Consider the following 14,838-nt stretch of genomic DNA (forward strand, 5'->3'; position numbering starts at 1 on the left):
GCCGCTCTGTCAGAGGGTCAGTACTGAGGGAGTGCCGCACTGTCAGAGGGTCAGTACTGAGGGAGCGCCGCACTGTCAGAGGGTCAGTACTGAGGGAGTGCCGCACTGCCAGAGGGTCAGTACTGAGGGAGTGCCGCTCTGTCAGAGGGTCAGTACAGAGGGAGAGCCGCACTGTCAGAGGGTCAGTACTGAGGGAGTGCCGCACTGTCAGAGGGTCAGTACTGAGGGAGTGCCGCACTGTCAGAGGGTCAGTATTGAGGGAGTGCTGCACTGTCAGAGGGTCAGTACTGAGGGAGCGCTGCGCTGTCAGAGGGTCAGTACTGAGTGAGTGCTGCACTGTCAGAGGGTCAGTACTGAGGGAGTGCCGCACTGTCGGAGGGTCAGTACTGAGGGAGTGCCGCACTGTCAGAGGGTCAGTACTGAGGGAGTGCTGCACTGTCAGAGGGTCAGTACTGAGGGCGTGCCGCACTGTCAGAGGGTCTGTACTGAGGGAGTGCCGCACTGTCAGAGGGTCAGTACTGAGGGAGTGCCGCACTGTCAGAGTGTCAGTTCTGAGGGAGTGCTGCACTGTCAGAGGGTCAGTACTGAGGGAGTGCTGCACTGTCAGAGAGTCAGTACTGAGGGAGTGCCGCACTGTCAGAGGGTCAGTACTGAGGGAGTGCCGCACTGTCAGAGGGTCAGTACTGAGGGAGTGCTGCACTGTCAGACGGTCAGTACTGAGGGTGTGCTGCACTGTCAGAGGGTCAGTACTGAGGGAGTTCCGCACTGTCAGTGGGTCAGTTCTGAGGGAGTGCCGCACTGCCAGAGGGTCAGTACTGAGGGAGTGCCGCTCTGTCAGAGGGTCAGTACTGAGGGAGTGCTGCACTGTCAGTGGGTCAGTACTGAGGGAGAGCCGCACTGTCAGAGGGTCAGTACTGAGGGAGTGCTGCACTGTCAGAGGGTCAATACTGAGGGAGTACTGTACTGTCAGAGGGTCAGTACTGAGGGAGTGCTGCACTGTCAGAGGGTCAGTACTGAGGGAGTGCCGCACTGTCAGAGGGTCAGTACTGAGGGAGTGCTGCACTGTCAGAGGGTCAGTACTGAGGGAGTGCTGCACTGTCAGAGGGTCAGTACTGAGGGAGTGCCGCACTGTCAGAGGGTCAGTACTGAGGGAGTGCCGCACTGTCAGAGGGTCAGTACTGAGGGAGTGCCGCACTGTCAGAGGGTCAGTACTGAGAGAGTGCCGCTCTGTCAGAGGGTCAGTACTGAGGGAGTGCCGCACTGTCAGAGGGTCAGTACTGAGGGAGTGCCGCACTGTCAGAGGGTCAGTACTGAGGGAGTGCCGCACTGTCAGCCGTCCAGTACTGAGGGAGTGCCGCACTGTCAGAGGGTCAGTACTGAGGGAGTGCCGCACTGTCAGAGGGTCAGTACTGTGGGAGCGCCGCACTTTCAGAGGGTCAGTACTGAGGGAGTGCTGTACTGTCAGAGGGTCAGTACTGAGGGAGTGCTGCACTGTCAGAGGGTCAGTACTGAGGGAGTGCAGCTCTGTCAGAGGGTCAGTACTGAGGGAGTGCTGCACTGTCAGAGGGTCAGTACTGAGGGAGTGCCGCACTGTCAGAGGGTCAGTACTGAGGGAGTGCCGCACTGTCAGAGGGTCAGTACTGAGGGAGTGCCGCACTGTCAGAAGGTCAGTACTGAGGGAGTGCAGCACTGTCAGAGGGTCAGTACTGAGGGAGCGCCGCACTGTCGCACCCCCCACCCCCACCCCCCGTCGCCCCCGGGGGGATGTTGCCACACTTGCTGTCCCTGCCCTGTTGCTGAGGGGCGGACTGAACATGGCGGAGGAGCCCGAATTGACGGGAGTTGTGTCTTTCTGATTGGCAGCCTGCCGCGTGGTCGGTTCCTCGGACAGCGATGGGGGAGGCTGCGGAGACCGCAATGGGAGCCAAGAGCTGCACATGCAAGAGGATTCGGCCGCATTCTGGTTCTCCCAGACAGGCAGTCAGGACAACATGGCTATCAGGGGCCTGGAGACACTTCTGAAGAAGAATGCGACGTTGAATAAAATCTGGAATTATGCCCAAAGCCGTTTTGAAGGTGATGTTCCACCGGGTCTTCGAAAGGAGCACATAATTGCGATATTTGTCTACACCAATAATGGGCCCTGGTACAAGGCCTTGAATGACGGGATTATGAAGTTTGGAAATATCGCCGAGTACAACTCCAAATTTAACCTCACCGGCTTCCACTATCTCTTAACCGTGGCCCTCCAGTCACTGGGGAAGAGCTCCGAGCAGTTACACGTCTACCGCGGGACACGGGTTCCCTGGTTCGGGAAACAGGGCCAGCTGATGAGATTCGGCAAATTTGCTTCCACGTCCCACAACAGGTCCGTGTCCGAGAGATTTGGGAACACGACGCTCTTCGAGCTGAACACAAGGTACGGCGTGGCCATCCAGAACTACTCCCTCAACGTGACGCACGAGGAGGTCTTAATCCCGCCCTACGAGAGGTTCGAGATTGTCGGGGCGAGAGGGACAAACCATGCGTGCACCTTCATCCTGCGCTCGAGGGGCTACCAGGGCGTTGAGGTGGGGCTGCAGTGGGACAGCTCAGGCCGTCTGAGCGTTTACCGCAAGACCTTTTCCTGGTGGGCCTGGCTACTGATCGCCGTGGCGATCGTGGTCGCTCTGTTGGGAGCAGGAGCCTGTCTCTATAAATGCTTCGGCCGTGATTAAACCCCCCGCGCCAGCCCCCAGGCTCCCTCGGCAGCCCCAAAACCCAACCCCCGTCCCCTGTACCACAAACCCACTGCCTCACCCTCACCACCAACTTCTGGCCCATCAATATCACCTCATCAAAAGCCATCTCCTTCGCATGATCACTTAACAGAATCAAGGGGCTGAATGGGGCCTCTTCCTGTGCCTGTGTAACAGGCTGGAGAAGGGGCTGAATGGGGCCTCCTCCTGTTCCTGTGTAACAGGCTGGAGAAGGGGCTGAATGGGGCCTCCTCCTGTTCCTGTGTAACGGGCTGGAGAAGGGGCTGAATGGGGCCTCCTCCTGTTCCTGTGTAACGGGCTGGATAAGGGGCTGAATGGGGCCTCCTCCTGTTCCTGTGTAACAGGCTGGAGAAGGGGCTGAATGGGGCCTCCTCCTGTTCCTGTGTAACAGGCTGGAGAAGGGGCTGAATGGGGCCTCCTCCTGTTCCTGTGTAACAGGCTGGAGAAGGGGCTGAATGGGGCCTCCTCCTGTTCCTGTGTAACAGGCTGGAGAAGGGGCTGAATGGGGCCTCCTCCCGTTCCTGTGTAACAGGCTGGAGAAGGGGCTGAATGGGGCCTCCTCCTGTTCCTGTGTAACAGACTAGAGAAGGGGCTGAATGGGGCCGCCACCTGTTCCTGTGTAACGGGCTGGAGAAGGGGCTGAATGGGGCCTCCTCCTGTTCCTGTGTAACTGGCTGGAGAAGGGGCTGAATGGGGCCTCCTCCTGTTCCTGTGTAACAGGCTGGAGAAGGGGCTGAATGGGGCCTCCTCCTGTTCCTGTGTAACAGGCTGGAGAAGGGGCTGAATGGGGCCTCCTCCTGTTCCTGTGTAACGGGCTGGAGAAGGGGCTGAATGGGGCCTCCTCCTGTTCCTGTGTAACAGGCTGGAGAAGGGGCTGAATGGGGCCTCCTCCTGTTCCTGTGTAACAGACTAGAGAAGGCGCTGAATGGGGCCGCCTCCTGTTCCTGTGTAACGGGCTGGAGAAGGGGCTGAATGGGGCCTCCTCCTGTTCCTGTGTAACGGGCTGGAGAAGGGGCTGAATGGGGCCTCCTGTTCCTGTGTAACAGGCTGGGGAAGGGGCTGAATGGGGCCTCCTCCTGTTCCTGTGTAACAGGCTGGGGAAGGGGCTGAATGGGGCCTCCTCCTGTTCCTGTGTAACGGGCTGGAGAAGGGGCTGAATGGGGCCTCCTGTTCCTGTGTAACAGGCTGGGGAAGGGGCTGAATGGGGCCTCCTCCTGTTCCTGTGTAACAGGCTGGGGAAGGGGCTGAATGGGGCCTCCTGTTCCTGTGTAACGGGCTGGAGAAGGGGCTGAATGGGGCCTCCTCCTGTTCCTGTGTAACAGGCTGGAGATGGGGCTAAATGGGGCCTCCTCCTGTTCCTGTGTAACGGGCTGGAGAAGGGGCTGAATGGGGCCTCCTCCTGTTCCTGTGTAACGGGCTGGAGAAGGGGCTGAATGGGGCCTCCTCCTGTTCCTGTGTAACAGGCTGGAGAAGGGGCTGAATGGGGCCTCCTCCTGTTCCTGTGTAACGGGCTGGAGAAGGGGCTGAATGGGGCCTCCTCCTGTTCCTGTGTAACGGGCTGGAGAAGGGGCTGAATGGGGCCTCCTCCTGTTCCTGTGTAACAGGCTGGAGATGGGGCTAAATGGGGCCTCCTCCTGTTCCTGTGTAACGGGCTGGAGAAGGGGCTGAATGGGGCCTCCTCCTGTTCCTGTGTAACGGGCTGGAGAAGGGGCTGAATGGGGCCTCCTCCTGTTCCTGTGTAACAGGCTGGAGAAGGGGCTGAATGGGGCCTCCTCCTGTTCCTGTGTAACGGGCTGGAGAAGGGGCTGAATGGGGCCTCCTCCCGTTCCTGTGTAACAGGCTGGAGAAGGGGCTGAATGGGGCCTCCTCCTGTTCCTGTGTAACAGGCTGGAGAAGGGGCTGAATGGGGCCTCCTCCTGTTCCTGTGTAACAGGCTGGAGAAGGGGCTGAATGGGGCTTCCTCCTGTTCCTGTGTAACGGGCTGGAGAAGGGGCTGAATGGGGCCTCCTCCTGTTCCTGTGTAACAGGCTGGAGAAGGGGCTGAATGGGGCCTCCTCCTGTTCCTGTGTAACAGACTAGAGAAGGGGCTGAATGGGGCCGCCTCCTGTTCCTGTGTAACGGGCTGGAGAAGGGGCTGAATGGGGCCTCCTCCTGTTCCTGTGTAACGGGCTGGAGAAGGGGCTGAATGGGGCCTCCTGTTCCTGTGTAACAGGCTGGGGAAGGGGCTGAATGGGGCCTCCTCCTGTTCCTGTGTAACAGGCTGGGGAAGGGGCTGAATGGGGCCTCCTCCTGTTCCTGTGTAACGGGCTGGAGAAGGGGCTGAATGGGGCCTCCTGTTCCTGTGTAACAGGCTGGGGAAGGGGCTGAATGGGGCCTCCTCCTGTTCCTGTGTAACAGGCTGGGGAAGGGGCTGAATGGGGCCTCCTCCTGTTCCTGTGTAACAGGCTGGAGAAGGGGCTGAATGGGGCCTCCTCCTGTTCCTGTGTAACAGGCTGGGGAAGGGGCTGAATGGGGCCTCCTCCTGTTCCTGTGTAACGGGCTGGAGAAGGGGCTGAATGGGGCCTCCTCCTGTTCCTGTGTAACGGGCTGGAGAAGGGGCTGAATGGGGCCTCCTCCTGTTCCTGTGTAACGGGCTGGAGAAGGGGCTGAATGGGGCCTCCTCCTGTTCCTGTGTAACAGGCTGGAGATGGGGCTAAATGGGGCCTCCTCCTGTTCCTGTGTAACGGGCTGGAGAAGGGGCTGAATGGGGCCTCCTCCTGTTCCTGTCAAACGTGCTGGAGAAGGGGCTGAATGGGGCCTCCTCCTGTTCCTGTGTAACAGGCTGGAGAAGGGGCTGAATGGGGCCTCCTGTTCCTGTGTAACAGGCTGGGGAAGGGGCTGAATGGGACCTCCTCCTGTTCCTGTGTAACGGGCTGGAGAAGGGGCTGAATGGGACCTCTTCCTGTTCCTGTGTAACGGGCTGGAGAAGGGGCTGAATGGGACCTCCTCCTGTTCCTGTGTAACAGACTAGAGAAGGGGCTGAATGGGGCCTCCTCCTGTTCCTGTGTAATGGGCTGGAGAAGGGGCTGAATGGGACCTCCTCCTGTTCCTGTGTAACAGACTAGAGAAGGGGCTGAATGGGGCCTCCTCCTGTTCCTGTGTAACGGGCTGGAGAAGGGGCTGAATGGGCCCTCCTCCTGTTCCTGTGTAACAGACTAGAGAAGGGGCTGAATGGGCCCTCCTCCTGTTCCTGTGTAACAGGCTGGAGAAGGGGCTGAATGGGGCCTCCTCCTGTTCCTGTGTAACAGGCTGGAGAAGTGGGTGAATGGGGCCTCCTCCTGTTCCTGTGTAACAGGCTGGAGAAGGGGCTGAATGGGGCCTCCTCCTGTTCCTGTGTAACAGGCTGGAGAAGGGGCTGAATGGGGCCTCCTCCTGTTCCTGTGTAACGGGCTGGAGAAGGGGCTGAATGGGGCCTCCTCCTGTTCCTGTGTAACGGGCTGGAGAAGGGGCTGAATGGGGCCTCCTCCTGTTCCTGTGTAACGGGCTGGAGAAGGGGCTGAATGGGGCCTCCTCCTGTTCCTGTGTAACAGGCGGGAGAAGGGGCTGAATGGGGCCTCCTCCTGTTCCTGTGTAACAAGCTGGAGAAGGGGCTGAATGGGGCCTCCTCCTGTTCCTGTGTAACAGGCTGGAGAAGGGGCTGAATGGGGCCTCCTCCTGTTCCTGAGTAACGGGCTGGAGAAGGGGCTGAATGGGGCCTCCTCCTGTTCCAGTGTAACAGGCTGGAGAAGGGGCTGAATGGGCCCTCCTCCTGTTCCTGTGTAACGGGCTGGAGAAGGGGCTGAATGGGGCCTTCTCCTGTTCCTGTGTAACAGGCTGGAGAAGGGGCTGAATGGGGTCTCCTCCTGTTCCTGTGTAACAGGCTGGAGAAGGGGCTGAATGGGGCCTCCTCCTGTTCCTGTGTAACAGGCTGGAGAAGGGGCTGAATGGGGCCTCCTCCTGTTCCTGTGTAACGGGCTGGAGAAGGGCTATCAGCTGTCTGCCTTTTCTTGTATTTGAAACATGCAGATGAATGTGATGATATGATGCTTTCAATGTTGTATTAAAAATGATGGAAAACATTTTTTCCAAAATTCTTGCTGTACCCTTTTCACCCGAGCATTATTCCAATTAAAAACTTTCTTGAAAACGTGAAGTATCTGCCAGGACCATTGTAACTTATTGGGGTCTTTCTGTGCACAGTTTACATGTTGAACTATTAAAGTGGGCGGGCAGGCGGCGAACGCAGTTTAATGCGGAGAGTTTGAAGTGATTAATTTTGGTGGGGAGAAGGTGGAGAGAGAATTTACACTAAAGGGTCCAGATCTAAATGGGGTCGAGGGTCAGAGGGACAGGGGGGAGGGTGAACATTAATCATTGATGGCGACGGGACAGGGTGAGGGAGCGGCGAATAAATCAAACAGCATCCTGGGATTTATTAACAGGGCCACAGAGAACAAGAACAAGGAGGTTTTGTTAAACGTTTCCAAAACACTGGGTCACTCCCGAGTGGAGAGATGCGTCCAGCTCTGGGACTTTCGGGAGGACGGGAAGGTTTCAGAGAGATTGTGGGAAAGATTCACGGGAATGGTTCCCGGGATGAGGGATATCAGTGAGGTGGAGAGATCGGGGACGCCGGGAATGTTGGCCCGGAGCAGAGAAGGTTGAGAGGGAGATTCGGTCGAGGTTCCCACAATCACGAGTGGGGGGGCGGGGGGGTCTGGGACCGAGTGTAGAGGGAGAATGCGTTCCCATTGTCGAAAGGCGGGATTGGAGGGCGAGAGGAAGAGGAAACATTTACACAGATACGGGGGGGGGGGAGGGGGGGGGGGGGGGGATTAATTACATCAGTCTCTCATCGGGCCACAATTAAGCCATTCGGCCCATCGAGTCTGCTCCACCATTCGCTGAGATTGTGACAGATCTGCTGTGTTAATCCTCAACTCCTCTTTCCCGCCTTATCCCCGTGACCCTCGACCCCCTCACTGATTAACAATCTCCCTCAGCCAGGAACATACTGAACGGCCCAGTATCTGCGGTGAAGAGTTCCACACTCACTCCCCTCCGAGAGAAGATATTCCTCCTCATCTCGGTGTGAAATGGGCGACCCCTCGCTCTGAGATTCTGCCCTCTGCTCCCAGACTCTCCCACACGGGGAAACATCCTCTCAGAATCTCCCCTCACTCTGAGATTCTGTCCTCTGCTCCCAGACTCTCCCACACGGGGAAACATCCTCTCAGAATCTCCCCTCACACAGAGATTCTGCCCTCTGGGCCCAGACTCTCCCACACGGGGAAACATCCTCTCAGAATCTCCCCTCACCCTGAGATTCTGCCCTCTGGGCCCAGACTCTCCCACACGGGTAAACATCCTCTCAGAATCTCCCCTCACTCTGAGATTCTGCCCTCTGGTCCCAGACTCTCGCACACGGGGAAACATCCTCTCAGAATCTCCCCTCACTCTGAGATCCTGCCCTCTGCTCCCAGACTCTCCCACACGGGGAAACATCCTCTCAGAATCTCCCCTCACTCTGAGATTATGCCCTCTGCTCCCAGACTCTCCCACACGGGGAAACATCCTGTCAGAATCTCCCCTCACACTGAGATTCTGTCCTCTGGGCCCAGACTCTCCCACACGGGGAAACATCCTCTCAGCATCGACACTCACTCTGAGATTCTGCCCTCTGGGCCTAGACTCTCCCACACGGGGAAACATCCTCTCAGAATCTCCCCTCACTGAGATTCTGCCCTATGGGCCCAGACTCTCCTACACGGGGAAACATCCTCTCAGAATCTCCCCTCACTCTGAGATTCTGTCCTCTGGGCCCAGACTCTCCCACACGGGGAAACATCCTCTCAGAATCTCCCCTCACTCTGAGATTCTGTCCTCTGGGCCCAGACTCTCCCACACGGGGAAACATCCTCTCAGCATCGACACTCACTCTGAGATTCTGTCCTCTGGGCCCAGACTCTCCCACACGGGGAAACATCCTCTCAGAATCTCCCCTCACTCTGAGATTCTGCCCTCTGGGCCCAGACTCTCCCACACGGGGAAACATCCTCTCAGCATCGACCCTCACTGAGATTCTGCCCTATGGGCCCAGACTCTCCTACACGGGGAAACATCCTCTCAGAATCTCCCCTCACTCTGAGATTCTGTCCTCTGGGCCCAGACTCTCCCACACGGGGAAACATCCTCTCAGAATCTCCCCTCACTCTGAGATTCTGCCCTCTGGGCCCAGACTCTCCCACACGGGGAAACATCCTCTCAGAATCTCCTCTCACTCTGAGATTCTGCCCTCTGGGCCCAGACTCTCCCACACGGGGAAACATCCTCTCAGAATCTCCCCTCACTCTGAGATTCTGTCCTCTGGGCCCAGACTCTCCCACACGGGGAAACATCCTCTCAGAATCTCCCCTCACTCTGAGATTCTGCCCTCTGGGCCCAGACTCTCCCACATGGGGAAACATCCTCTCAGAATCTCCCCTGACTCTGAGATTCTGCCCTCCGGGCCCAGACTCTCCCACACGGGGAAACATCCTCTCAGAATCTCCCCTCACTCGGAGATTCAGCCCTCTGGGCCTAGACTCTCCCACACGGCGAAACATCCTCTCAGAATCTCCCTTCACTCTGAGATACTGTCCTCTGGGCCCAGACTCTCCCACACGGGGAAACATCCTCTCAGAATCTCCCCTCACTCTGAGATTCTGCCCTCTGCTCCCAGACTCTCCCGCACAGGGAGACATCCTCTCAGAATCTCCCCTCACTCTGAGATTCTGCCCTCTGGGCCCAGACTCTCCCACACGGGGAAACATCCTCTCAGAATCTCCCCTCACTCTGAGATTCTGTCCTCTGCTCCCAGGCTCTCCCACACGGGGAAACATCATCTCAGAATCTCCCCTCATTCTGAGATTCTGCCCTCTGGTCCCAGACTCTCCCACACGGGGAAACATCCTCTCAGAATCTCCCCTCACTCTGAGATTCTGTCCTCTGGGCCCAGACTCTCCCACACGGGGAAACATCCTCTCAGAATCTCCCCTCACTCTGAGATTCTGCCCTCTGCTCCCAGATTCTCCCACACGGGGAAACATCCTCTCAGAATCTCCCCTCACTCTGAGATTCTGTCCTCTGGTCCCAGACTCTCCCACACGGGGAAACATCCTCTCAGAATCTCCCCTCACTCTGAGATTCTGTCCTCCGGGCCCAGACTCTCCCACACGGGGAAACATCCTCTCAGAATCTCCCCTGACTCTGAGATTCTGCCCTCTGGGCCCAGACTCACCCACACGGGGAAACATCCTCTCAGAATCTCCCCTCACTCTGAGATTCTGCCCTCTGCTCCCAGACTCTCCCACACGGGGAAACATCCACTCAGAATCTCCCCTCACTCTGAGATTCTGTCCTCTGGGCCCAGACTCTCACACACGGGGAAACATCCTCTCAGAATCTCCCCTCACTCGGAGATTCTGCCCTCTGGGCCCAGACTCTCCCACACGGGGAAACATCCTCTCAGAATCTCCCCTCACTCTGAGATTCTGTCCTCTGCTCCCAGACTCTCCCACATGGGGAAACATCATCTCAGAATCTCCCCTCATTCTGAGATTCTGCCCTCTGGTCCCAGACTCTCCCACACGGGGAAACATCCTCTCAGAATCTCCCCTCACTCTGAGATTCTGTCCTCTGGGCCCAGACTCTCACACACGGGGAAACATCCTCTCAGAATCTCCCCTCTCTCTGAGATTCTGCCCTCTGCTCACAGACTCTCCCACACGGGGAAACATCCTCTCAGAATCTCCCCTCACTCTGAGATTCTGTCCGCTGGGCCCAGACTCTCCCACACGGGGAAACATCCTCTCAGAATCTCCCCTCACGCTGAGATTCTGCCCTCTGCTCAGAGACTCTCCCACACGGGGAAACATCCTCTCAGAATCTCCCCTCACTGTGAGATTCTGTCCACTGGGCCCAGACGCTCCTACACGGGGAAACATCCTCTCAGAATCTCCCCTCACTCTGAGATTCTGCCCCCTGGGCCCAGACTCTCCCACACGGGGAAACATCCTCTCAGAATCTCCCCTCACTCTGAGATTCTGCACTCTGGGCCCAGACTCTCCCACACGGGGAAACAGCCTCTCAGAATCTCCCCTCACTCTGAGATTCTGTCCACTGGGCCCAGACTCTCCCACACGGGGAAACATCCTCTCAGAATCTCCCCTCACTCTGAGATTCTGCACTCTGGGCCCAGACTCTCCCACACGGGGAAACATCCTCTCAGAATCTCCCCTCACTCTGAGATGCTGTCCTCTGGGCCCAGACTCTCCCACACGGGGAAACATCCTCTCAGAATCTCCCCTCACTCTGAGATTCTGTCCTCTGGGCCCAGACTCTCCCACACGGGGAAACATCCTCACAGAATCTCCCCTCACTCTGAGATTTTGTCCTCTGGTCCCAGACTCTCACCCACGGGGAATCTCCCACACGGGGAAACATCCTCTCAGAATCTCCCCTCACTCTGAGATTCTGTCCTCTGCTCCCAGACTCTCCCACACGGGGAAACATCCTCTCAGAATCTCCCCTCTCTCTGAGATTCTGCCGTCTGCTCACAGACTCTCCCACACGGGGAAACATCCTCTCAGAATCTCCCCTCACTCTGATATTCTGCCCTCTGGGCCCAGACTCTCCCACACGGGGAAACATCCTCTCAGAATCTCCCCTCACTCTGAGATTCTGCCCTCTGGGCCCAGACTCTCCCACACGGGGAAACATCCTCTCAGAATCTCCCCTCACTCTGAGATTCTGCCCTCTGCTCCCAGACTCTCGCACACGGGGAAACATCCTCTCAGAATCTCCCCTCACTCTGAGATCCTGCCCTCTGCTCCCAGACTCTCCCACACGGGGAAACATCCTCTCAGAATCTCCCCTCACTCTGAGATTATGCCCTCTGCTCCCAGACTCTCCCACACGGGGAAACATCCTGTCAGAATCTCCCCTCACACTGAGATTCTGTCCTCTGGGCCCAGACTCTCCCACACGGGGAAACATCCTCTCAGAATCTCCCCTCACTCTGAGATTCTGCCCTCTGCTCCCAGACTCTCCCACACGGGGAAACATCCTGTCAGAATCTCCCCTCACACTGAGGTTCTGTCCTCTGGGCCCAGACTCTCCCACACGGGGAAACATCCTCTCAGAGTCTCCCCTCACTCTGAGGTTCTGTCCTCTGGGCCCAGACTCTCCCACATGGGGAAACATCCTCTCAGAATCTCCCCTCACTCTGAGATTCTGCCCTCTGGGCCCAGACTCTCCCACACGGGGAAAGATCCTGTCAGAATCTCCCCTCACTCTGAGATTCTGTCCTCTGCTCCCAGACACTCCCACACGGGGAAACATCATCTCAGTATCTCCCCTCACTCTGAGATTCTGCCTTCTGCTCCCAGACTCTCCCACATGGGGAAACATCCTCCCAGAATCTCCCCTCACTCTGAGATTCTGTCCTCTGCTCCCAGACTCTCCCACACGGGGAAACATCCTGTCAGAGTCTCCCCTCACACTGAGATTCTGTCCTCTGGGCCCAGACTCTCCCACACGGGGAAACATCCTCTCAGAGTCTCCCCTCACTCTGAGGTTCTGTCCTCTGGGCCCAGACTCTCCCACACGGGGAAACATCCACTCAGAATCTCCCCTGACTCTGAGATTCTGCCCTCTGGGCCCAGACTCTCCCACACGGGGAAACATCCTCTCAGAATCTCCCCTCACTCGGAGATTCTGCCCTTTGGGCCCAGACTCTCCCAGACGGGGAAACATCCTCTCAGAATCTCCCCTCACTCTGAGATTCTGTCCTCTGCTCCCAGACTCTCCCACACGGGGAAACATCATCTCAGAATCTCCCCTCACTCTGAGATTCTGTCCTCTGGGCCCAGACTCTCCCACACGGGGAAACATCCTCTCAGAATCTCCCCTCACTCTGAGATTCTGTCCTCTGGGCCCAGACTCTCCCACACGGGGAAACATCCTCTCAGAATCTCCCCTCACTCTGAGATTCTGTCCTCTGGGCCCAGACTCTCCCACACGGGGAAACATCCTCTCAGAATCTCCCCTCACTCTGAGATTCTGCCCTCTGGTCCCAGACTCTCCCACACGGGGAAACATCCTCTCAGAATCCCCCCTCACTCTGAGATTCTGCCCTCTGGGCCCAGACTCTCCCACACGGGGAAACATCCTCTCAGAATCTCCCCTCCCTCTGAGATTCTGCCCTCTGGGCCCAAACTCTCCCACCCGGGGAAACATCCTCTCAGAATCTCCCCTCACTCTGAGATTCTGTCCTCTGGGCCCAGACTCTCCCACACGGGGAAACATCCTCTCAGAATCTCCCCTCACTCTGAGATGCCGCCCTCTGGGCCCAGACTCTCCCACACGGGGAAACATCCTCTCAGAATCTCCCCTCACTCTGAGATTCTGCCCTCTGGGCCCAGACTCTCCCACACGGGGAAACATCCTCTCAGAATCTCCCCTCACTCTGAGATTCTGCCCTCTGCTCCCAGACTCTCCCACACGGGGACACATCCTCTCAGAATCTCCCCTCACTCTGAGATTCTGCCTTCTGCTCCCAGACTCTCCCACACGAGGAAACATCCTCTCAGAATCTCCCCTCACTCTGAGATTCAGTCCTCTGCTCCCAGACTCTCCCACACGGGGAAACATCCTCTCAGAATCTCCCCTCACTCTGAGATTCTGTCCTCTGGTCCCAGACTCTCCCACAAGTGGAAACATCCTCTCAGAATCTCCCCTCACTCTGAGATTCTGCCCTCTGGGCCCAGACTCTCCCACACGGGGAAACATCCTCTCAGAATCTCCCCTCACTCTGAGATTCTGTCCTCTGCTCCCAGACTCTCCCACACGGGGAAACATCCTCTCAGAATCTCCCCTCACTCTGAGATTCTGCCCTCTGCTCCCAGACTCTCCCACACGGGGAAACATCCTCTCAGCATCTCCCCTCACTCTGAGATTCTGTCCTCTGGGCCCAGACTCTCCCACAAGGGGAAACATCCTCTCAGAATCTCCCCTCACTCTGAGATTCTGCCCTCTGGGCCCAGACTCTCCCACACGGGGAAACATCCTCTCAGAATCTCCCCTCACTCTGAGATTCTGCCCTCTGCTCCCAGACTCTCCCACACGGGGAAACATCCTCTCAGCATCGACCCTGTCAAACCCCCGGAGAATCCGGAATGTCTCAATAAGGCCGCCTCTCATTCTCCTAAACTCCCAGTGAGGACCGGCCCAGCCCACTCACCCTCTCCCCCTGGACGTCCGGTGAGGGGGTTGGGCTGATGTATCTCCTCCTCGAGAGGGCAGCAAGCGGGTCGCCTCCCTGGAGACGGAGGTGGCAGGATTGGTGGCGAGCCCGGAGGACGCTGGATGGGAATCGTCGAGGACCAGGAGAACCGCCGGCGACCCCGGAATCTCCGCATTGTGGGGCTATCCGCGGGCATCGCGGGTGGGGGTTCCGCGGAATACGTGGCCCACATGTAGGGGGAACTGAACGGGTGGGGCAGGGGCGGGAGGAGAACGTCCCTAAACCCCCAGAGGTCGGCAGAGCCCAGGGGTCACTCCGGACAAGGCCTAAAACAGGGGGGGGGGGGCGGAGTCCCGGGTGACCATCGCAAAGCTGCTCCGGGAGAGGGAGAAGACCTCGGAGGGCAGGGGCACGTCCACCAGGTAAGGATGGTGAATCCCGCTGGACCGGGGGGGGGGTCAGAAACACCCCCACCCACCAGGATAGTCGCGTGTAACGTCAGGGGACTTAACGGCCCAGTGACAAGACCCAGAGTGTTCACCCACCTGAAAAGTACAAAAACCGACAGAGTCTTCCTCCAAGACACGCACCTGAGGGGGCAGGCCCAACTGCGGCTCAGGAAGGGCAGGCTTCCCAATCGTGTTGTGGGAGGAGTTGGCCATACTGTCTCAATAAGAGGACAGCGTGGACTGAAACGAGACCCAGGGGGACGGTACGTCACGGTCAGCGGTGTCCCGGAAGGGGCATCATCGGGCCTTGCAAACGTGTACACTCCCA

General features: G+C 57.9%; 1 protein-coding gene across 1 annotated transcript in view; it reads left to right on the forward strand.

Moving 5' to 3' along the window:
- LOC140410112 (erythroblast NAD(P)(+)--arginine ADP-ribosyltransferase-like) overlaps positions 1-3,960 on the forward strand; it is a 117,542-nt gene extending 113,582 nt beyond the window's left edge. The window contains exon 2 of the mRNA XM_072498054.1: positions 1,864-3,960. Coding sequence (XP_072354155.1) covers positions 1,864-2,717 — 854 coding nt within the window. The 3' untranslated portion in view covers positions 2,718-3,960. The remainder of the gene's footprint in view (positions 1-1,863) is intronic.
- The last annotated feature ends 10,878 nt before the right edge of the window (positions 3,961-14,838 follow it).

Source organism: Scyliorhinus torazame, chromosome 4 (assembly GCF_047496885.1).
Source record: "Scyliorhinus torazame isolate Kashiwa2021f chromosome 4, sScyTor2.1, whole genome shotgun sequence".
Lineage (NCBI taxonomy): Eukaryota > Metazoa > Chordata > Chondrichthyes > Carcharhiniformes > Scyliorhinidae > Scyliorhinus > Scyliorhinus torazame.